Here is a 24,036-nt window from a genome sequence, read left to right as displayed (position 1 = left end):
ATGTACTTCTAATTCACCTTCAGCATTGACAGCAAGATTATCCCAAAGAGCTTCCCATAGGTTTGAAACACAACCGAGCTTTCAGCTAAAAGCAAAAAAACTGCGGATGCTGGAAATCCAAAGCAAAACCAAAAATAAAAATACCTGGAAAAACTCAGCAGGTCTAACAGCATCTGCGGGGAGGAATACAGTTAATGTTTCGAGTCCGCATGACTCTTCAACAGAACAGCTTTCAGCTGATACTTAGTCACAAATTGTTCATTCAGCCCTAAGGTTGCTCAGTCACAAAAATAATCTAAATAAAAACGCGTCATTGTAGACCTGGTGCAAAGCTGGGTGCCATAGGTGGAATCTTAAAAGTACCTTAATAGTGATAGCCAGGAGGGCAAAACACTAAGCAGCAACAATAATGGACTATATAAAGGATGCAAACTCCACACCAGGGATTTCATCCAGCACTGGACAATTTGTGTATCCTAAAAAGAGGTATTGGCGGCCTTGGAATACAAGGACCTTTCTTGCCACTGGTCCTCCTTCAGATCCCACCAAAAGGAAAAAAAGCAGTAAAACATTTCTGAGCTGGTCTTGTATACCTTACAATGGAACTCCAGTATTACTGGTACCAGTATTACTAACTTTTACTGGGGTTTGAAAAGGGGTTCTCGAAGGTTATGGGAAAACCAGCATGACATATTTCTGATACAATATGTACATAGAAAAATCACTGAATCATACTACAAAGGGTATATTATTTATCCATGTCCTGCAAAGTTCAGTGCATTTGCAGAGGCTAGGAATCCTGCGTTGAGTAACTCACCTCCTGGCTCCCCAGAGTCTGTCCACCATCCACAAGGCACAAGTCAGGAGTGTGATGGAATACTCTCCACTTTCCTGGATGAGTGCAGCTCCAACAACACTCAAGAAGCTCGATACCATCCAGGACAAAGTAGCCCGCTTGATTGGCACCCCATCCAGCACCTTCAACATTCACTCCCTCCACCACTGGTGCACAGTGGCAGCAGTGTGTACCATCTACAAGATAGACTACAGGAATTCACCAAGGCTCCTTAGACAGCACCTTCCAAACCCACGACTGCTACCATCTGGAAGGACAAGGGCAGCAGACACATGGGAATACCACCAGCTGGAAGTTCCCCTCCAAGCCACACACCATCCTGACTTGGAAATATATCTCCATTCCTTCACTGACGCTGGGTCAAAATCCTGGATCTCCCTCCCTAACAGCACTGTGGACTGCAGTGGTTTAAGAAGGCAGCTCACCACCACCTTGTCAAGGGCAATTAGGAATGGGCAATAAATGCCTAGCCAGCTACGCCCACATCCCATAAATGAATTTTTAAAAAATTAACCAGCCATTACAATTCAAGTCCTTGTGATATTATTAAGGTGGAACTCACTCAGCTATGGTTAGTAAATGCCTGGAGATGTCAATATGAAGCTCCATGTTGGTGTTTTCTAGCTCCACGAGACTGCGACGGATCTCCATTTGTTGCCGAAAAGCTATCATCATTTGGTCCCTCAGTCGGTCCATCTCCCCTCGATTGTACTCCACTGAATGCTGCTGGACTTCAGCTGAAAGTACATTACAAAATTATGATTGTGAATGAGTTCACAGAGACAACTATTATTCTCTTTGGAGTTTTCCCAGTTTTTGTTTTTAAGCTGATTCAGTCTTCAGTCATGAAGACTGCCAAATGTTGGGGTAGCAGGATCCCCAAAGCAGGTCATTGGCACGACCAGTCTATACTCTGCCAACAAGCAACAGGGTTGCTGACAATGAAGGTCAGTCTTACTCGAGTGAATTTCTCGCCTTCAATGAATTGTTAGGCCAGCCAGCTTGAATCTAGGACTGGCAGAACACACTGACGCCAATGGAATTTTTTAAATTGCTAATTCTTTGGCTTGTCAGTTGTACATATGCTTTTCCTTGCTGCAGAGATGAATAATAGTCATTTGGTAGTGCAGAACTTAAGTTTTGCTGAAAAAAGAAATATGTTGAAACTTTTCATCTTGCACTCATCAGGACACTTGCAAGAATACAAAAATAAAGGTAAAATAACAATTTATACTGTATGAGAAGAGAGTGCTGATTGGTTGGCATTGGTAGAGGCATTGCCATAGAGAATGCACCAGTGATGGTGACTGACTGTTAACTGCCAAGCATTGTTTGAAATTTAAACCAGGCTGTACGTCCCAAAGACTGGCAGAGCATATCAAGCAGCATGTTTCAGCTGCTGTTTGCAACGGGCAAGGTACAGACCGTACCTAATCAGCCTGCGCTTGCAAAACCCAAAACACAGCTTCCAACATCAGATGTGATTCTGCGGTTGAGCAACATCAGCTAAATAATCCTCAGTGTGCTAAGAATTACACTGACAACCAATTTAAGATTAAGAGTTGAGCTCGCAGTGTGGTGCATTTGCATGTACTGGAAGCTGCATATGTTATTACACAGGGCCCTGTTCTTTGCACACAGAAAGAACATGCACACACATTGTGCCTGTTTCAGCTAAACAGAATAAGTGACAGCCCTTCGCTGACTCATTCCTCAGGGCAATGCCTTGTCCAATCAGGGTCCAACTGCCTGGTTTAGCTCCTTTACCAATCAGAGTCCACCTACCAACCAATGTCACTCTCTTCTCATACAGCATGAGTTATTATTTTCCCCTTATATTCGCATCCTTGCAAAGTGTCCTGATGAGCGCAAGATGAAAAGGTTCAACATGTCTCCTTTTTCAGCAATACTGAGATGAATAAATACAATTTCGGGGATGGAGAATGAAGAATTCCAAGGAAGGTCTTTCTCATGTCCAGACTGTGCAAACCACTGAACCCCAACCCAGTCACCCTCCATTTATATCGTGACTAAAAGTATTGAAATTACATTCGCGCGTACTCCAGAAAAATTACTTTATAATTTCCCGTGGGTGAAAAGCCAACAATTAAATCAAAATTTTTTATTTCCATCCCAAATATACCACGTTCCCTAACCCACCCTAATGTAAATCACAATGGATTAAGAGCTGCAATGCAGAATACAGCATCAAATGCAGAAAGTAGAATGGACTTTCTCCAGTTTCCAATTTCAAACGACTTGCTTATTTTTTTCTAATAATTTATAATTTTTTAAAAACTTATTTTTCTTTTCCTACTTATTTCTATTATTTTAAAATTTATTTCCATCCATTGTTTTATCTCCACCTTTTAGCCTATTTCAATCCCTTCCCCCCACCCCACCCCCACTAGGCCCATCGGTCACTTGCTCGTCCTGCTTTCCACCCTTAATGTCACCATTAGCACATTCCTTAGCTAATATCACGACCGTCAACGCCCCTTTGTCCTTTTGTCTATGACATCCTTGGCAGTCTCTTCTTTGCCTCCACCTATCACTGGCCCTCTATCCAGCTCTACCTGTCCCACCCCCCATAAACAGCTTATATTTCACCTCATTTCTATTTTTCTTTAGTTCTGATGAAGAGTCATATGGGCTCGAAACGTTAACTGTGTTCCTCTCCGCAGATGCTGTCAGACCTGCTGAGTTTTTCCAGCTATTTTTGTTTTTGCTTCAGATTTCCAGCATCCGCAGTATTTTGCTTTTTTCTTATTTTTAAAAAATTTATTTGGACCGTGATTCTAGATCATGCAGATCTCACATCTATTAGTTCTAATAATAATAGCCAGAGGCGAGGTGAAGAGATTTTTTTAATGCAGCAAGTTGCTAAGATCTGGAATGCACTGTCTGAAATGAAAACAGATTCAATAGCAACATTTAAAATAATATAATAAATATAAAATATTTAATAAATAATTGAAGTGCAGAAAATCGCAGGGCTATGTGGGGAAGAACGAGGGTGTGCGACTAATTCAACTGCTCTTTCAAAGAGCTTCCACATGCATAATGGGCTGAATGGCCTCCTTCTGTCCTATGTAATTCTATAAACCTCCGTCCATCGAAACAAATACTATACAATTAACGCTTTTTAAAATAAGTAAAGAAAATATGTATACACTTTTTAAGGAAGCAATCACAGGGCAGATTTTTCTTTCCATGTGTCTGTGTTCAGCAAAGAGGAGATAGAGACAGCGAGCCATTAGATCTGGTATCTGCTTCACTACACTACCCTGGGATTTCCTGCATCATAGTAACTGGGTCTGTGCTTGCAGCAGGTGAAAGCACAGTGTTAGCATGTCAGTGAGGTTGGAGGAGTTCCTTGGCCTTCCACACTTCCCCCTTGGTGCGACCATGGGACTACCAAATGGAGGGCGGTGGAGATCTTCAGCAATGGTAAGATGGTGAGAAAGTCTCAACATTGTCAGAAAACAATGCATCTGCTAGGCTGCTTGCACCTACTGCTCCTGTTCATGCCCCAACCCAAAGCTATCAGGGACAGACCTGTGCCAAGAGAGCACTTGGCTCAATCTACTGGGCCAGGACAATTGGAGGAACTCTTCTACTCACAAGCACAATGCCCCTCTCAAATGCTGTTCCTGTTGGACTCAGCTGGATATTGAAGCGGACCCCACCGTTCCCTCCACCCCCTCCCACACACACACTATCAACATCTTGGGGATGACCATTGATCAGAAACTTAATTGTACCAGCCACATAAATACTGTGGCTACAAGAGCAGGTCAGAGGCTAAAAATCCTGTGGTTAGTAAACCACCTTCTGGTTCCCCAAAGCTTGTCCACCATCTACAAGGCACAAGTCAGGAGTGTGATGGAATACTCTCCACTTGCCTGGATGAGTGCAGCTCCTACAACACTCAAGAAGCTTAACACCATCCAGGACAAAGCAGCCACTTGATTGGCACTCCACCTACCACCTTCAACATTCACTCCCTCCACCTCTGACACTCAATGGCAGCAGTGTGTATCATCTGCAAGAAACACTGCAGCAACTTGTCAAGTCTCGTTAGAAAGCACCTTGCAAACCCACGACCTTTATCACTTAGAAGGACAAGGTCAGCAGATGCAAGGGAACACCACCATCTGCAAGTGGACCTTTTTCATTTTGAATCGCTTAGGTGGTGTTAATTACTTAGAATTACATAGTCATCAGAGCACAGAAACAAGTTGTTTGGTCAGTATTTAGGCTCCACATGACCTTCCTCCCACCTTGCTTCATACTAGCGTTTTTACGATATCACAAAACCTTACAAAGTAGTTACAACACAGAGACAGGTTGTTCTGTCCAGTAAGTCTTTGGTGGCGTTTATTCTCCATATGAACCTCCTCCCATTCTTCTTGATTGGCACCCATCTGCCAACCTAAACATTCACCCCCTCCATCACCATCGCACAGTGTGTACCATCTACGAGATGCATGAAGCAACTCACCGAGGCTCCTTCAACAGCACCTTCCAAATCCATGCCCTCTACCATCTAGAAGGACAAAGGCAGCAGATGCATGGGAACATCACCACCTGCAAGTTCCCCTCTGAGCCACACACCATGCTGACTTGGAAATATATCACCGTTCCTTCACTGTCACTGGGTCAAAATCCTGGAACTCCCTCCCTAACAGCACAGTGGGTGTACCTACACCACTTGGACTGCATCGATTCAAGAAGGCAGCTCACCACCTCCTTTTCAAGGGAATTTAGGGATGGGCAATAAATGCTGGCCTAGCCAGCGGCTTCCACATCCCGCGAAAGAATAAATTTTTAAAAATTCAGCTCCCAATTTTTTCCAATGAATTTCTGCACTGTTCAGCACTGGGGTTTCAGCACCAGATAATGAAACAATTTTCCACATTGCTTGTTGGACATCAGATGCACATTCTTAAGCCAGGAATTGTTGGGGCCAAATGTAGCATAACATTCCGTTCATTCTACCCCAACAATATGTCACAATGTGTCTGTTACCAGTTTACATGTTTGTTTACCACATAGGGCAGCTATGAGTGAGACCAGCAAGTTAGTGTTAACTTGTGTCTAATTATGAGGTGGCTCGTGTTCAGAGTTTGTGGTCATGACAGGAACTGGACTTGGAATGCATGAATTCATGTCATGCCAACCCATCAGAGATATTCCTGTCCCATTGGATTTAAGCCCAAGACTGAGAGGTGAAAACTGCAAGATGCAGGAAAGGAAATGAAATAAAGTGTTGGTTGTAAAATCTTTATTCCTTATGGTTATGCTCTCCTGTGATTTGTTATAACAAAAACCTACTTGTACAATTTCATTAGTGCAATATAAACATTTTAAAATGATATGCTTCCATTATTTGAACCTTGCCAAACAATTTAGATTGAAAAATTATTGCAGTCTTAATCTGCCAGAACTAAATGTAATTTTAGTCCAATGCTTCTCTGAGTAGTCAATACTTAGGGACATAGGAGCAGGAGTAGGCCATTCAGCCCATCGGGTCTGATCAGCCAATCAATACGATCATGGCTGATCATCCATTTCGATGCCTTTTTCCCACACTATTCCCATATCCCTTTACATCTTTGGTATTTAAAAATCTGTCAGTCTCTGTTTTAAATGTAATCAATGACTGAGCTTCCTCAGCCCTCTGGGGAAGAGAATTCCAAAGATTCACAATCCTCCGAGTAAAAAAAAAACTCCTCATCTTGGTCCTAAATGGCTTCTCCCTTATATTGAAATTGTGTCCACTGGTTCTAGACTCCCCAACCAGGGGGAACATCTTACCTGCATCTACCCTGTCTATCCCTTTAAGTATTTTGTATGTTTCAATTATTCACCTCTCATTCTTCGAAACTCTGGACAATATAGGCCCAGTTTCCCCAATCTCTCTTCATTGGTCAGTCCCACCATCCCGGGAACAAGTCTAATGCACCTTCGTTGCACTCCTTCTATGGCAATAATATCCTTCCTAAGGTAAGGGGGCTAAAACTGTACACAGAACTCCAGGTGAGGTCTAACCAAGGTCCTATACAATTGAAGCAAGACTTTGCTACTCCTGTACTCAAATCCTCTTGAGACAAAGACTAACATTCCATTAACCTTCCTAATTGCCTGCTGCACCTGCATGTTAGCTTTCAGTCACTTATTGATGAGGACACCCAGGTCCCTTTGTACATCCACACTTTCTAATTCCTCACTATTTAAGAAATACTCTGTTCCTCCAACCAAAGTGGATAATCTCACATTTTTCCACATTATATTCCATCTGCCATGTTCTTGCCCATTCACTAAGCCTGTCCAAATCCTCTTGAAGCTGCTTTGCATTTTCCTCACAACACACATTCCTGCCTAGCTTTGTGTCATCCGTGAACTTGGAAATATAACATTTGGTCCCCACATCCAAACCATTGATATATTTGTGAACAGCTGGGGCCCAAGTGCTGATCTTTGTGGTACCCCACTTGTCACAGCCTGCCAACACAGGAATGACCCATTTATTCCTACAGAGATAAAAACAAAAAACTACTGCGGATGCTGGAAATCCAAAACAAAAACAGAATTACCTGGAAAAACTCAGCAGGTCTGGCAGCATCGGCGGAGAAGAAAAGAGTTGACGTTTCGAGTCCTTATGACCCTTCAACAGAACTGGGAATAATAGGAGAGGGGTGAAATATAAGCTGGTTTAAGGTGGGGGGGGGTGTGGGGAGAGAAGTTGAGGGGGGGTGGTTGTAGGGACAAGTTACCAGTGAAAGGAGCAGATAATCAAAAGATGTCACAGACAAAGGAACAAAGCAGTGTTGAAGGTGGTGATATTATCTAAACGAATGTGCTAATTAAGAATGGATGGCAGGACACTCAAGGTACAGCTCTAGTGGGGGTGGGGTGGAGAGACTGACAGGGCATTAAAGGTATAGATTTAAAAATAATGGAAATAGGTGGGAAAAGAAAAATCTATATAAATTATTGGAAAAAAACAAAAGGGAGGGGGAAGAAACGGAAAGGGGGTTGGGATGGAGGAGGGAGTTCAAGATCTAAAGTTGTTGAACTCAATATTCAGTCCGGAAGGCTGTGAAGTGCCTAGTTGGAAGATGAGGTGCTGTTCTTCCAGTTTGCGTTGAGCTTCACTGGAACAATGCAGCAAGCCAAGTACAGACATGTGGGCAAGAGAGCAGGGTGGAGTGTTGAAATGGCAAACGACAGGGAGGTCTGGGTCATGCTTGCGGACAGACCAAAGGTGTTCTGCAAAGCGGTCACCCAGTCTGCGTTTGGTCTCTCCAATGTAGAGGAAACCGCATCGGGAGCAACGAATGCAGTAGACTAAGTTGGGGGAAATGCAAGTGAAATGCTGCTTCACTTGAAAGGAGTGTTTGGGCCCTTGGACGGTGAGGAGAGAGGAAGTGAAGGGGCAGGTGTTGCATATTTTGCGTTTGCATGGGGAGGTGCCGTAGGTGGGGGTTGAGGAGTAGGGGGTGATGGAGGAGTGGACCAGGGTGTCACAGAGGGAACGATCCCTATGGAATGCCGCCAGGGGGGGTGAAGGGAAGATGTGTTGGTGGTGGCATCATGCTGGAGTTGGCGGAAATGGCAGAGGATGATCCTTTGAATGCGGAGACTGGTGGGGTGATAAGTGAGGACAAGGGGGACCCTATCATTGTTCTGGGAGGGAGGAGAAGGCGTGAGGGCGGATGCGTAGGAGATGGGCCGGACACGGTTGAGGGCCTTGTCAACTACCGTGGGTGGAAAACCTCGGTTAAGGAAGAAGGAGGACATGTCAGAGGAACTGTTTTTGAAAGTAGCATCATCAGAACAGATGCGAAGGAACTGAGAGAATGGGATGGAGTCCTTACAGGAAGTGGGGTTTGAGGAGCTGTAATCGAGGTAGCTGTGGGAGTCGGTAGGCTTGTAATGGATATTGGTGGACAGTCTATCACCAGAAATTGAGACAGAGAGGTCAAGGAAGGGAAGGGAAGTGTCAGAGATGGACCATGTGAAAATGATGGAGGGGTGGAGATTGGAAGCAAAATTAATCAATTTTTCCAGGTCCCGATGCATAAAGCATATAGTATCCTGGGCTTTATTAATAGGGGCATAGAGTACGAGAGCAAGAAGGTTATGCTGAAGTTACATAAGACACTCGTTAGACCTCAGCTGGCATATTGTGTACAGTTCTGGGAGCCACATTATAAGAACTATGTGAACACACTGGAGAGAATGCAGACGATGTTTACAAAAATGGTTCCAAGGATGAGGAACTTCAGCTATGAGGATAGATTGGGGAGGTTGGGACTGTTCTCCTTGGAGAGAAGGCGGCCATGAGAAGATTTGATAGAGATGTTCAAAATCATGAGGGGGCTGGGCAGAGTAGATAGGGAGAAGCTGTTCCTGCTCGTAAAAGGATCAACAACAAGAGGGCACAGATTTAAAGCGGTTTGCAAAAGAAGCAAATGTGACGTGAGATAAAACTTTATCACACAACGAGTGGTGCGGGTCTGGAATGCACTGCCTGGATGTGTGGTGGAGGCAGGTTCAATCGAGGCATTCAAGAGGGCATTAGATGATTATTTGAATAGAAACAAAGTGCAAGGGTATGGGGAAAAGGCAGGGCAATGGCACTAGGACATAATGCTCATTTGGAGAGCCGATGCAGGCACGATGGGCCGAATGGCCTTCTTCTGTGCCGTTAAAATTCTACGATTCTGTGAGCATCCTCAAAAATTCCAACAGGTTCATCAAACATGATTTCCCATTCATAAATCCCTGTCGACTATACCCAATCAGATCATTATTATCCAAGTGTCCATTTATCACATCCTTTATGATCGATTCCAGCATTTTCCCTATTACTGATATAAGGCTAACAGGTCTGTAGTTCCCTGTTTTCTCTCTCCGCCCTTCTTAAATTGGTGGGTGACACTTGATGCCTTCCTATCTGCAGGAACCAATTCAGAATCTACAGGGTTTTGGAAGGTGATCACCTATGCATCCACTATCTCCATAACTAACTCTTTCAACACTCTGGGATGTAGAATACCAGGTGCTGGGGACTTATTAACCTTCAGTCTCATTAATTTCTTCAATATACCTTCTTACTAAAACTAATTTCCTTCAATTCCTCATTCTCCCTAGTCCCTTGGATCTCTAAGTCTGGGAAATTTATTGTATCTTCCTCAGTGAAGACAGACACAAAGTAATCATTTAGCTTCTCTGCCATTTCCCTATTCCCCATTATAAATTCTCCTGTCTCTGCCTGCAATAGACCCACAGCCAAGCGTTTCCTTTTTACGTGCCTTTAGAAGCTTTTACTTTGCTAGTTTATATTCATATTCTATTCTCCCTTTCATTATCAATTTCTTGGTCCTCCTTTGCTGTATTCTAAAAACCTCCCAATCCTCAGGTTTACTACTATTTCTGGCAACTTTATAGGCCTTTTCTTTTAATCTTATACAATCCTTAACTTCCTTTTTTAGCCATGGTTGATTGACTTTTCTTTTTGGATTTTTTGCCTTGGAGGAATGTATAGTTGCTGTAAAGTATGCAATAATTCTTTAAAGACTGTCCATTGCCTATGTACCATCGTACATTTTAATGTATTTTCTCAATCCACCTCAGCCAATTTGCCCCTCATACCTTCACAATTCCCTCTGTTCAAATTTAACATCCTGGCTTCAGATTGAACTACCTCACTTTCAAGTACAATGACCCGTAACTTCCGCGCTCCCCAGCGGATTTGGATTTGGAGGGTACCCCAAAGTTGCGCTGGGGAGTCCCTTTGGCAAGTTCCCAGGCAAGGGTTTGCACGGCAATTGCCCAGAGACGCTAACTTCCTCTTTACAATTGCGCCACGTTAGGAACCACCTGAAAATGCGATTTAAGTCACAAACTTTGGATGGTTCCACCAGGGTTACACCAATAGTTACCCAGGTAAAGTTAGAAGAAGTAAACTCTCTTCTAGCCCCCCACCACCCTCCCCGACCTCAGAACCCCCGAGCCCCTCCCGATGTCCAACCACCCCCGAGCCCCACCACTGATGTCCGATCCTCCCCACAGCCCTCCTCCGATGTCTGACCCCCCCTTCCCCCTTCCCCATCCCCACATGACCTCCAAACACTCCCAACCCCCAAATTCCTTTTCACTTACCTTAGGCACTTACCTTCTCCCTGGCCTGTCAATTTCAATGGGACCTTTAGACTGACCTGCTTTACAGCAGCTAGTGCTGTAAAAAAGGGGCACGTCCTCCTTCAATTCACTACCTGGATCTCGCCTGGTCTGAGTTGGAAGGTCGGGCAAGATAGGCACAGAAGGAATTTGGCATCGGTAAGTGGGCACAGAGTGGCAATCTGATGCTGGTTGCCACTCCAACGAGGTTACAGCCCAAGGTAAAATTCTAGCATATTATAGTCACTCAACCCCTAAAGGTTTTTTTTACAAGAAGATTATTAATTAGCCCTTTATCGTTACACAATGCTAGATCTAAAATAGCCTGTTCTCTAGTCAGCTGATCAACATACTGCTCTGGAAAACCATCCCTAACACACTCCAGATACTCGTCCTCCGCTGCATTAGTGCTTATTAGGTTTACCTAGTCTATGTGCAGATTGAAGTCACCCATGATGGTCACCCTTAATGTTCATATTGGAAATTTCTAGTTTGCAAGCAATGAACCCCTGACACAATCTGGGGTTATAAAAAGCAAAATACTGCAGATGCTGGAAATCTGAAATAAAGCTAGAAAATGCTGGAAATACTCAGCAGATCAGACAGCATCTGTGGAGAGAGAAACAGAGTTAACATTTTGGGTCAACGATGACCCATCATCAGTTCGGATAAATGATCATCGATCCAAAATGTCCTGTTTCTCTCCACAGATGCTGCACAAGCTGGGTATTCACAAGTACTACAAGTGACAAATGCTGTCGCAACAGAATAATTATCCACCTCTAGTGGCAAAGTCATTGAGATTCAGTTGACTCTCTCTACGGTTGATCCAGTAATCTGACCTGTGAGTTTAGCAGCTTTCCACAACTCCAAGTTCTTACTGATAACCGATCAGCCAGACTGACTTACTGAGATGTAAGAAACTGCATCTTAACCCGCTGTCGGGAGATTGAAATTTTGCTCCCTGCCGAATTAAATCACCCCACACGCCATGTTTCCCACTCTTGTGGGCTCCATAAAAATCCCCCCATCCAGTTCCTTAAATACAGGAGCATGATACCATATAATGCACAATTATTCTGCCAGTTAAGTTCCTTTAGGCCACAAGGTTGAATTTCTATCATTGATGAGTCCTGAGATAGTGGTAATGTCACTGGACTAGTAATCCAGGGGCCCAGGGATATGGGTTCAAATCCCACCACAGTAGCTTGTAGAATTTAAATTCAATTAGTTAACTGAAAAAAAAATCTGGAATGAAAAAACTGAAATGAAACCATGTGGTGGTGATGGTGGCCACTGCTGGCATTAAAGTCAGCATTGGGGCCAGGATGGAGGGAAGTGTAGGGCCTGTTGTAGTAGGGATGATGGGGTGGAGGGGGCCTCTGAGAGAGGTGCTCTTCCACCCTACCGTCCCACTCCTGCCTGAGCAGGATAACCTGCTGGGCATCCCCCTGCTGGCCTCAAAATTGAGGTTGGGTTGGAAGTAGCCCTTAAATGGCCATTAATTGGTCATGTAAGGGACACAATTGGGTTGAGGGTGGGTGATAGGAATTTTAGTCATGAAATTTTACAGGCAAATCCTGAAACCCCATCCCTAACAGCACTGTGGGCATACCTACACCACATGGCCTGCAGTCATTCAAGAAAGCAGCTCACCACCACGTTCTCAAGGGCAATCAGGGATAGGAAATAAATGCTGGCCCAGCCAGCAATGCCCACATCCCATGAAAGAAATTTAAAAAGTGTCCAATCTATTGCTTTTCATAGGCCTTAAGTCCCATGGAGCTTAACAGTGCAAATGTAATGTTCAAATAAATTCCCATGAGCCTGTGTAGTTTGATTATGTTGACGTTTACAGACACCGTTCTTATTCACATGAATAGTCCCTTCCAATCCTCCAGGTCCACAAACTTGCAACAAATAGTTAACAAATATTAGCAGAAATGGTTGCCTTCTCTTCATGGGCTGGTTTATCTTGTTTTGGGGCCACAAGTGGCATAAAATCAGACATTCCTGCTCAAAAAAAAAATGTCTCTTAATTTCTCACACTTCCCAACCCACCTTGAATGTCCCTTATATTGGCCTTTTCAGATTTTCTCCGTTCTGGTCCTTGTTCATCAATCTTCAACTTCAGCCTCTCAATCTCTTTCCTCAGGTCAGCTATGATGTTGGTGTATTGCGTAATGTGGTACGAGATATTGAGCAGATTCCGTTTTACCTTAAAATGCAAAAAACTTCCCATTAACAACTTGTGAGATATAGAGGAACCACAACTGGGAATAGCCTGGAACAAAACGGCAGGTTGGTCAACATCTGTAAGAGAAGTTACGTTAGCTGGAACATGTTGTGCAGAATAACTTGCATCGTTGGGCAGAACAATGTGCACCAGCTAACATGATGGAAGTGAATAACAATGTAATTTGCTGAGTTTTATACTACCTGCTAGCAGTGACCAATCGTTGTGTCACCTCAACATTACCTAATCTTTTTCAGATGCTGTTAGCTTGTCTGTGAACTTCCAACATTTTCATTTTCGGTTTCAACATCAGGTTTCTTTTACCTCCAATGAAATAGCAAAGAAGCCTCATTCTGTTTGGGCTGGAATAAACTGGGTGATAACCTGTGCCCCTGCCCACTTTGGAGACTTAAACCCAACATCTAGCCTCACACTTTAATGCAGTATGGAATGCCCTCTTTCAGACTGAGGCCCTCTCTGCCCACTTAGGTAAACGGTAAAGATCCCATGACACTGCAGGACCGTTCTCCCCATGTATCGGCTACAACAGATTATCTGGTCATTATGTCACTGCTGTCTCTGGGAGCTTGCTATTTGCAAATTGGTTGCGGTTCCTTCTACATTCCAACAGCAATTACACTTCAAGAGTGGCCTTCGAGGTGTTCTCAGGTTAGGAAAGGTGCTATATAAATTCAAATCTCTTCTTTCTACATACTATTGATTAGAACTGTCTTGATTAAAATGGAATATTTTATAACTCCTCATATTTTCTTTGAAGAAAGGCAGTCATAAAATAATTACAGCAAAGGCTATGAGTCCTAACAACATCCCGACAGTGGTAATGCGGACTTGTGTACCAGAACTAGCCACACCCCTAGCCAAGCTATTCCTGTACAGCTACAACATCTACCTAACAATGCGGAAAATTGCCCAGGTATGCCCTGTACACAAAAACCAGGACAAATCCAATCCAGCCAATTACTGCCCCATCAGTCTATACTCAATCATCAGCAAAGTGATGGAAGGTCAACAGTGTTATCAAGCAGCACTTACTCAGCAATAACCTGCTCACTAACGCTCAGTTTGGGTTCCACCAGGGCCACTCAACTCCAGACCTCAATACAGCCTTAGTCCAAACATGAACAATAGAGCTGAACTCAACAGGTGAGGTGACAGTGTCTGCCCTTGACCTAAAGGCAGCATTCGACAGAGTGTGACATCAAGGAGCCCCAACAAAACTGAAGTCAATGGGGATTGGGGAAAAAACTCTCCACTGTCTTACTAGCACAAGGTAAGACAATTGTTTGATGCCAATGATCCCAGCCTCAGGACATTGCTACAGGAGTTCCTCAGGATAATGTCTTAGGCCCAACCATCTTCAGCTGCTTCATCAATGGCCTTCCCTCCATCATTAGGTCAGAAATAGGATCTTCATTGATGGTTGTACATTCTTCAGTGCCATACTGAAGCAGTCCATGCCTCAAGCAGCAAAACTGACAATATCCAGGCTTGAGTTGTTAAGTGGCAAGTGCCATTCGCACCAACCAATGCCAGGTAATGACCATCTCCAACAAGGGAGAATCCAACCTTCTTCCCTTCAGATTCAATGGCATTACCATCACTGAATCCCCCATCCTGGGGGTTACCACTGACCAGAAAATGTACTGGACTAGCCATATAAATACTGTAGCTACAAGAGAAGGTCAGAGGCTGGAAATTCTGTGGTGAATAACTCATCTCCTGACTCCCTAAAGCCCGTCCACTATCTACAAGGCACAAACCAAGAGTGTGATAGAATACTCTTCACTTACCTGGATGAGTGCAACTCCAACAATCCTCAAGGAGGTCAACACCATCGATGATAAAGTAGCCCGCTTGATTGGCACGCCATCCAGCAACCTTAAACATTCACTCCCTCTGCCACCGACCCACAGTGGCAGCCCTGAATCTACAAGATTCACTGAAGCAATCACCAAGGCCCCTTTGACACTATCTTCCTAACCCGTGACCTCTACCACATAGAAGGACAAGGGCATTTGATATATGGGAAAACCACCACTTGCAAGTTCCTCTCCAAGCCACACACCATCCTGACTTGGAATTACGTTCCCGTTCCTTCACTGTCTCTGGGTAAAAATCCTGGAACTCCCTTCCTGACAGCACTGTCGGTCTACCAGAAGGACTGCAGCAGTTCATGAAGGTGACTAAATATTGCCTTCTCAGGAGCAATTAGGAATGGGAAACAAATGCCTGCCTTGCCAGTGATGCTCAGGTCCTTTAGGCGAATTAAAGTACATGGGTGAATGTGTATTTTCAGAGATGTGAGATGTTATAATTGAGCTCTGTACTCTGGGGTACTGTGTACTTTCCTGAACTGGGGATTCTACTCTTGGTTGTTATCTAGTGACCTCTATTGAAAGTGTCTTTGTGTGGATGTTGGGTGTGTTTTGCAGTGACACGTTGTCGAATTAAGTAACCTTCCAATACTCATTTCTACAGTTACAAAGCAGAAATGATTACCTGAGTGATCTACCAGAGGGCTGTAGGCATCAATGAAGCACATTTGCAGGAGAGAGTAAAAACCATCAGCAGAGAAAGGGAGACAATCAGGGAGTGGTGGTCCTGGTGGTGCGGGATGGAGCGGATAGAGGGTGGAGAATCCACGCTGTGCCACCCTACTGAATGTTTTCCACCAAGATCTAGTGGTTTTTGAACTCTGTTCCCAAACAGCCTTTGACAATAAGAACAACTGAGGAACACATGTACACACGCCAACATCCTGCTTCAACAATATTTGAGAATTTGGTATTGTTCGGTCATGTATTACAAGAACTCCCATCCATGCATCTTCTATTTCCTGCCCTGTTTTCTCTCTTCATGAAAGGGAAGGAAAAGGGGTGGTGTAACTGCATTTAAATCCCTTTCAAATCAAACCATCAACCGTTGATATTATGACATCCATACCCTAGTTTTAATGTTCTTTGCACGGTCAGCATACATCAGGGTATTCCTTGACTCCTCAAAAGATGCACTGGCAGGGCTGATGTGAGCAATCATAACTGTTCTGCTATTTCCACCCAATGAGTCCTGTAAAAAAAAATCAAAGAAAATTAATGTTCGCTTAAAAACCCAGAGTTTAGATCTGTTGTGCTATTAATGATAGAGTTGATCTGCAGACATTTCTTGGGTGGAACATATGCTTTCAACTCCAACTCTATCTCTACACTGACTGCTGAGGTAGCCCAAGCGACTCTCCTATTGGGTACTACAGATCATGTGATCTTCCTTAACAAGTATTATTTTTAAAGGTACCTTGCACACTAAATAAAACCATAATTTCAACAAGATCTGAGGCTTGCTAAATTATGGGGGATAAATTTTGAATCAGCACCCCTGGCTTGATGGATTGGCAGCAGGGCAGATCAAGCAATCAGGTACAGAGGCAAAAGGCCTAATCCACACTCTTCCAGGTTTCTCAGTTAATTAAACTGAAGAGCCGTAGCTTGAAAGGCTACGCTTATTTTCATAGTTGACTCTATTTCCTTACCAGTAGATGCATTTTGCTAAGATGAATATAAATGAGAGAGGGGTTCCCCTGCCATCAGATGAGTAGGAGGCACCATAATACTGTAGGTAAAAGTACCCGAGAAAGTTTCTCTGGGTGAATAATTCTCATGAGTGTTTCCAGATTGACTTAACAAGGACACAAGTATCCAGAGAGAAGTCATTTTTAAATATGTAAGAACAGCTTGTGGTGCTCAGGCTGGAAGCAGAAAGGTACCTTTAGCAGCCGGGTCAGTTTGCTGTCTCTGTAGTTGATATACTGGGATCGATTTGCTCCCTTTTCACTCAGCGCATTGATACAGTTCCCCAGTGCCAACAGTGACCGGTTAATATGGGCTCCTTCCTTCATCCTTTTGCCCGTGTTCTGAGTCTGTTGGCAGAAAATAAATAATGAGATATCTCCGTGTCTGCCCTTTCCATGTCAATGTTTGCGTGGGAGGCTGCTCCACGAAATTCCCTGGCTGTCTCCGGCCAATCCACTCCCCCTCTACCCCCACCGATCCCCCATCCACCAGATGAGTAGGAGACGCCAACGTGTTTATCCATTTCCATCTGATTTTTATCCTCCCCACAACATGGTGTCCAATTCCTCCCTCATATTGGTTTTGTGCACAGGATCCCCCCTGATGTCCACTCCCATGATAGGCTATCCTGTCCTCAGGCAGTTTTCCCAGCACTGAGCCTGTTTAGGTCTCTTATTTCCAGCTTAGTCCTCGTCAGACCTCCAATCGCAACACCTCTTGCCTTTGCATGATCCTTAAACATGATTGTCCATTGGTTTCACCCTGCCTCAAAAGCATTGACTGCAAAGCAATACTCAAGGTTCAACTTGTTAATACTTAAAATTTCTACGCTGCTGTATACACTGCGATATTTGCTATCTTTTACTCTTTCTCTATTTGTATTTTTTCTTAGTTTATCTCTCCTTGGACATTGTAGCTTTTTCCATGCAATTCAAGAATTCCAATAACAAGAAAGATCAAGACAAAAGTGCCCACAATGGCTTTGATCAAGAGGAATAAGCAAGGCAGTATCAGATTAACAAGTCAATTAAAACAATAGCTTCATTCATTTTTTGTGTTGCTCATTCCCCTCGACATCCCTGTTTCCCATGGCCACACATATCCGGGGGCAGGATCTTTCAGTCGGCGTGTGGGGGCAGGGCCCAACACGCTGACGCGTAAAATGATGCGCAAAGACGTTGGACGTGTGTCCCGACATCTTCGCGAGGTTTCATTCGGCGGGCGCGCGCCGGAGTCAGCTGCGCGCCTGCCGGTATTTAAACAGCCTATTAAGGTTATTAAGGAAGTAATAAATGCAATTGTTAATGCTGCCCGTCCAACCTTCAGGTAGGCGGGCAGACGAAAAGGCCAAGCGGCCTTCATGTTTTTTAGGAAACATCACCCACGAGTGGGAGGAGGTTTCCTAAAGCTTTTATTAAATAAATAAAAGAATTTTCCGTGACATAACAACATGTCCCATCTCATGCGACACAGTCACATGAGGGGTCATGTTCAATTAAATTTTTTCTCTGTTTATTTAATTATTTCAATATCGGTTCGATCACCCTGAGGCAGCTCCGTGCCTCAGGGAGATTGAAGCGCTCTTTTGCGCACATGCGTACATCCTCCCCCTGCCCGCACAGATAGCGCTGAGCGCTACAGCTCGCGTCTTACGCTGGCCGGGCCTTAATTGGCCCGCCCACATAAAATGGCTGCGCGGAGCCGATCGCAGGAGGTGATCAGCTCTGCGATCACCCCCACCCGCTCCCGCCGAGCCTGCCCACTGACTGAAAAATTCAGGCCCACAGGTTGGTTTTCCTGTTCCCAATCCTCCAACAATATCACTTCAAACCAGCCATGAGGAGTGGAGGACAGCAAATTTAGTTTAGTAAATTGGCCTAGGAGATCAAATCTCTTCCTTCTCGTCTCCTCCTGTCGCCTTCCCCGCCACCAGGCTCCCTTTCGCTGTTAAGCTAGAGAAGAAATATCGGAAATACAAGAAAGCAACTAAATGGACACATGCTGAGGGGTTTGTGCATCTTGAATAATTTAGCAAAACATTTTTCCAAATTATGGCAAATTCTTTAGTAAAAATATTTGAATAACCCTCCTCCTCTAGGTACCATGCCCTCAGAGGGCATTGGTGACCACGGACTTCCATTGGATTGGTCCATGATTATTCTTGGCAAAGTACTGCAGTGGTTTGCTGTTACCTTCTGCAACATGGCTGACCAGGAAACTCTCCTGCTCTTACCATCTGCCACATTGGAAGCATTCATAGTCTGAGAATCAACTTGATTTGCCACATTATGCGTATGGCTATTTAGTCCTGGAGTGGGACTTGAACTCAAAGCTTCTGGCCCAGAGGTAGGGGGCACTGTGCCACTGTGCCACAAGACCTCCATTGGAACAGTATGGTTACAAAAGGACAAATTGAGATACCCAAGGAAGTCATAGACACTGGTGGGATTCATGATTACCTGAGATGCTCTTTCGGATCCAGCAAGGTCAATCAGAAAGAGGCGACCAACTCGTATCTCCTCTGAAATGTTTTTCAGCCGACTCTTTTGTTTCACAGTAACCTGCAACACTGCATGAGAACGGGATGAGGTTTTGTTGGCAGCTGTTGGCTCTTGCGTCCGTTGTCTGTTTCCTTTTGTAAGCAACTGCATGATCTGAGGATTACATAAGAAGCAATTAATTGCAATCGGGCCTAAACCTGCAGCACATGTCTTGAGGTAAATCTTTTCGTCACCTCCTTGGCGGTAAATTGGCAGCATGGATCTCCCACCCATTGATTTCAGTAGGATGGAAATTGAATGGATGAGTGATATAAATAACGAGATATCTCCGTGTCTGCCCTTTCCATCTCAATGTTTGCGAGGGAAGCTGCTCCATGCCGTTCCCTGACTGTCTCTGGCCAATCCACTCCCCGCTCCCCCTCCCCCTCCACCTCCACCTCCAGCCCCCATCCACCAGATGAGTAGGAGACGTCATCATGTTTATCCATTTCCATCTGATTTTTATCCTCCCCACAACATGGTGTCCAATTCCTCCCTCATATTGGTTTTGTGCACAGGATCCCCCCTGGTGTCCACTCCCATGATAGGCTATCCTGTCCTCAGGCAGTTTTCCCAGCACTGAGCCTGTTTAGGTCTCTTATTTCCAGCTTAGTCCTCATCAGACCTCCGATTGCAACACCTCTTGCCTTTGCATGATCCTTAAACATTATTGCCAATTGGCTTCACCCTGCCTCAAATACATTGACTGCAAAGCAATACTCAAGGTTCAGCTTGTTAATACTTAAAATTTCTACGCTGCTGCATACACCTGCCAGTTTACTATTCAGGCAGAAAAGGTGAAGTTTACCCCATTGTTGCACAGGGGTAAAACATTTGACTTGTCAAGGTTAACGGTCTAGTATATGGCTGGGTTATGGCCAACTGAAACAGGGCTTTAGACATTAACCACACCAATGTCCACAGTAAGATTTGGACTCAGAGGAGTAACGAGAACTAAAGGAGAGGATGCATACAATGAAACAACCGGTTAAACAGCAACGCCATGGTTGTATTTATATAGCACCTGTCATGTAAAAAGTCCCAAAGTGCTTCACTGTGGCATAAGTAAATAAATGGATGGCATAATCAGTCATTAGTAAAAGGACAAGGATGGCTATTTTTAATTTTCTCTTTCAATGCTGGTAGCTATGACTAGGTTGCATTTGCCAGTTCCTAAATGATAAGGTGTTGGTGAACCCTCTTCATGAAGCAATTGTATTACAACTGATTGGTTTGTCGGGACTGGAGTCACATATAGGCTAGTCCGTCACCTGGGTTGGGGTAGTAGGTTCCCTTCCCTGAAAGACATTCAGGAACCATTTTCTTTTGACAATCCAACCATTTTCACGGTCATTTTATCTGATGTCTGGCCACAAATTACTAAATTTATTGAATTCACATCTTGTCAAAAAGGCTTGCCATATCAGTCTATAACCACTGTACAAACCATATCTGCACCCTACAAAAATCAGCAATTTTTTTGTAATTATGTTATTTTTGTATTCATTTTTTCTAAAGGAATCCAGAAATATTATTTTTATCTCAAGTCCCCGCCCCCCAATCCTCTCCTGAAGTGGATGGTTACTGTACTGGACTAGGAACCCAGAGGATGTGAGCTCAAATTCTGCCATAGGACACTGTGAAACCAAACTCAATAAATGTAGTCATTTGTGGCCTGGTACTGGAAAAATAACTATGAAAGTTGCCAGACTGTCATAAAATCCAACTGTTTCACTAAGGGTCTCCAAGGAATGGAACCTGCCACTTCCATCTGCTTGGGCCTACTGTTATGACCAGGTGAGAAGGGGTAAACTGGCTCCCCTCTATTCAACCTCCTCGGTTGGTCACAGCAAGGGTTTGAGTTTCTTTTTCATGAGTATATGCCCTTTCCAAATCAGAATATATTTTAACTATTTAAGCTGTGAGCAATAAAGAGCCAATCAAACAAGGTTTTCTTGAGTCAAAGAAAGAACAAATTTACTAACCACAAAGGTGTTGCAATTATTACGAGATCTCAGTTTACTGGTGGGTTTCTGGTAAAGTTGGCTTCTCGAACCAGCTGACACACTTATTCCAAAAGAGAGAGAGGGAGAGAGAGCAGCTCTCAGCTTGTTTCCTCTGCTGAAGACTTTCTAGACACTGTCTGTGTCACTTGCAATCTGTCTCGAGTGGCTGGGCAGCCTTGCCTTGAAATACTTCACCCATTGTGTATTTCCAACAGGTTTTTCTGCATGTCTGTCTGTGATAGCCATTGTTTCAATATCCAGTACTTTGCATTTTTAATGGGCAGAATTTTCTGTGCCCGCTAGCATCGGGCATGTTTGATGGCATGAGCGGACAATATGGCAAAAAGGCCAAAATTGGTTTCACGACATCATGAAACCAGTTTGCAATTGTCCGCTCTGCTTGTCAATGGCGGGCTGCGTTTCCTGCCATTGGACATTGGGAACCTCATTGTAATACATCTGCATATCATTATAAATCCAACTCGCTGGAATCATCCCCCCCATGCTGGATCATCCGAGCACATCAGCGTGATTGCACACCAATGTGTTTCACAACTGAACATCAGTGGCGTGCACCTGGTGAGCTGCATATTGCTCAGGACTTTGAGGTTTGTTTGCCTACTCTGCTTCGGGCAGCACTTGTGGTCATCAGCACCAGGCTTCACAGGCAGCACCACATCATATTTAGGGGGGCTTATGGGCAGGTCTCTACTTATGAGACCAGCCGTAAGGTGGGGGTGGCATTTCAATGGCTGGTCTCAGTGGCAGGGCTGTGGCTTGCTGAGGGGGAGATGTGGCCTCAGGCAAGGGACGAGAGTGCAGAGCTAGGGCATTACTGGGGAAAGAAGGTATCCCAGGGTATATGTGAGGGCACATGTTGATATGTGCAAGTGGCCTCAAGAGGGTGAGGGATGAGGAGGCAGTCTCCAGAGGAAAACCAAAACAGAATTACCTGGAAAAACTCAGCAGGTCTGGCAGCATCGGTGGAGAAGAAATCAGTTAACGTTTCGAGTCTTCATGACCCTTCGGCAGAACTGAGTATAGTTAGGAGAAAGGTGAAATATAAGCTGGTCTAAGGTGGGGGGGGCGGGGGGAGAGAGAAGTTGAGGGTGGGATGATTGTGGAGATAAGCAAGCAGTGATAGGAGCAGATAATCAAAAGATGTCACAGACAAAAGGATCAAAGAGGTGTTGAAGGTGGTGATATTATCTAAGAAAAGTGCTAATTAAGAATGGAAGGCAGGAACTCAAGGTACAGCTCTAGTGGGGATGGGGTGGAAAGACTAACAAAGTTTTAGTTTTAGATTTAAAAATAATGGAAATAGGTGGGAAAAGAAGAATCTATATAAATTATTGAAAAAAAAAGGGAGGGGGAGTTTAAGATCTAAAGTTGTTGAATTCAATATTCAGCTCGGAAGGCTGAATATTGAATTCAACAACTTTAGATCTTAGACTCCCTCCCCCCATCCCCACCCCGTTTCTTCCCCCTCCCTTTTGTTTTTTTCAATAATTTATATAGATTTTTCTTTTCCCACCTATTTCCATTATTTTTAAATCTACAACTAATACCTTGTCAGTCTTTCCACCCCACCCCCACTAGAGCTGTACCTTGAGTGTCCTGCCATCCATTCTTAATTAGCACATTTTCTTAGACAATATCACCACCTTCAACACCTCTTTGATCCTTTTGTCTGTGACATCTTTTAATTATCTGCTCCTATCACTGCTTGCTTATCTCCACAATCATCCCACCCTCAACTTCTCTCCCCCGCCCCCCCCCACCTTAGACCAGCTTATATTTCACCTTTCTCCTAACTATACTCAGTTCTGCCGAAGGGTCATGGAGACTCGAAACGTTAACTGATTTCTTCTCCACCGATGCTGCCAGACCTGCTGAGTTTTTCCAGGTAATTCTGTTTTTGTTTTGGATTTCCAGCATCCGCAGTAGCTTTTAGCTTTTTGTTTTAGTCTCCAGAGGAGATGAGGCCTGATGGAGATGTGAGGGTGTGTGTGAGAGAGTGAGTGGTGATGTCCCTTGAGCTGGCAGTGAGTGAGATGCCAGTGAATGTGTGCTGGACTTGTGAGTGTGTGAGTTTAGAGTTTAGAGTTTAGATGAGATGGTTGCCTTACTCTGGAGGCACAGATGAGATCATTCATCCTCTTTCTGCACTGGATGGCGAACCTCTTCTTTGCAGCATTGAATATGACCACCTCTACCACCGCCTCCCAAGCCAGATTGGGGATACCGATGGGCCTCCTGCAGCCAGAGCCGGGGTAGAGGACATCGCGGCAGGCTCCAGCAGTGTCCAGAAGGGATCCCAGGGATGCATCAATCAATCGGGGGGGGCTGCACTCTTCTTGGCTTTTGGGGTCATATCTTCACCAGTGCCCTACTAGGCTGGAAGCACTGAGAGGTGTGCGTGCGGCTGCACTTTAAATATGACGCCTAGGGTGAGGAAACGGCGAGGTGACAGTGCGACGGGCAAATTGGAGGCTGCCTGCAAGCGAAACGGCATGTTTCCCGGGAATGCATAATTAATGAGGCAGGGTTTGGGACGATACGGCATGAAAGGCCGCCATTGCGACCGGCGAGTAAAACGTCCTTTTACCCACCTGCTACC

At 44.4% G+C, this 24,036-nt stretch overlaps 1 protein-coding gene across 4 annotated transcripts in view; it reads right to left on the bottom strand.

The window, feature by feature from the left end:
* The window catches only part of LOC144690838 (kinesin-like protein KIF19), a 182,090-nt gene that overhangs the window by 80,469 nt on the left and 77,585 nt on the right, over nucleotides 1-24,036 (bottom strand). For all 4 annotated transcript variants that reach the window (XM_078558678.1, XM_078558679.1, XM_078558680.1 and 1 more), the window contains 5 exons: nucleotides 19,330-19,524; nucleotides 17,065-17,217; nucleotides 16,248-16,370; nucleotides 13,109-13,265; nucleotides 1,419-1,593 (listed from right to left, as the gene is read on the bottom strand). In XM_078558678.1, coding sequence (XP_078414804.1) covers nucleotides 1,419-1,593; nucleotides 13,109-13,265; nucleotides 16,248-16,370; nucleotides 17,065-17,217; nucleotides 19,330-19,524 — 803 coding nt within the window. The remainder of the gene's footprint in view (nucleotides 1-1,418; nucleotides 1,594-13,108; nucleotides 13,266-16,247; nucleotides 16,371-17,064; nucleotides 17,218-19,329; nucleotides 19,525-24,036) is intronic.

The sequence above is a fragment of the Cetorhinus maximus genome, chromosome 15, assembly GCF_964194155.1.
Source record: "Cetorhinus maximus chromosome 15, sCetMax3.hap1.1, whole genome shotgun sequence".
NCBI lineage: Eukaryota > Metazoa > Chordata > Chondrichthyes > Lamniformes > Cetorhinidae > Cetorhinus > Cetorhinus maximus.
The sequence above is the reverse complement of the archived record's forward strand: the minus strand, read 5'-3'. Positions and strand labels throughout refer to the sequence as shown.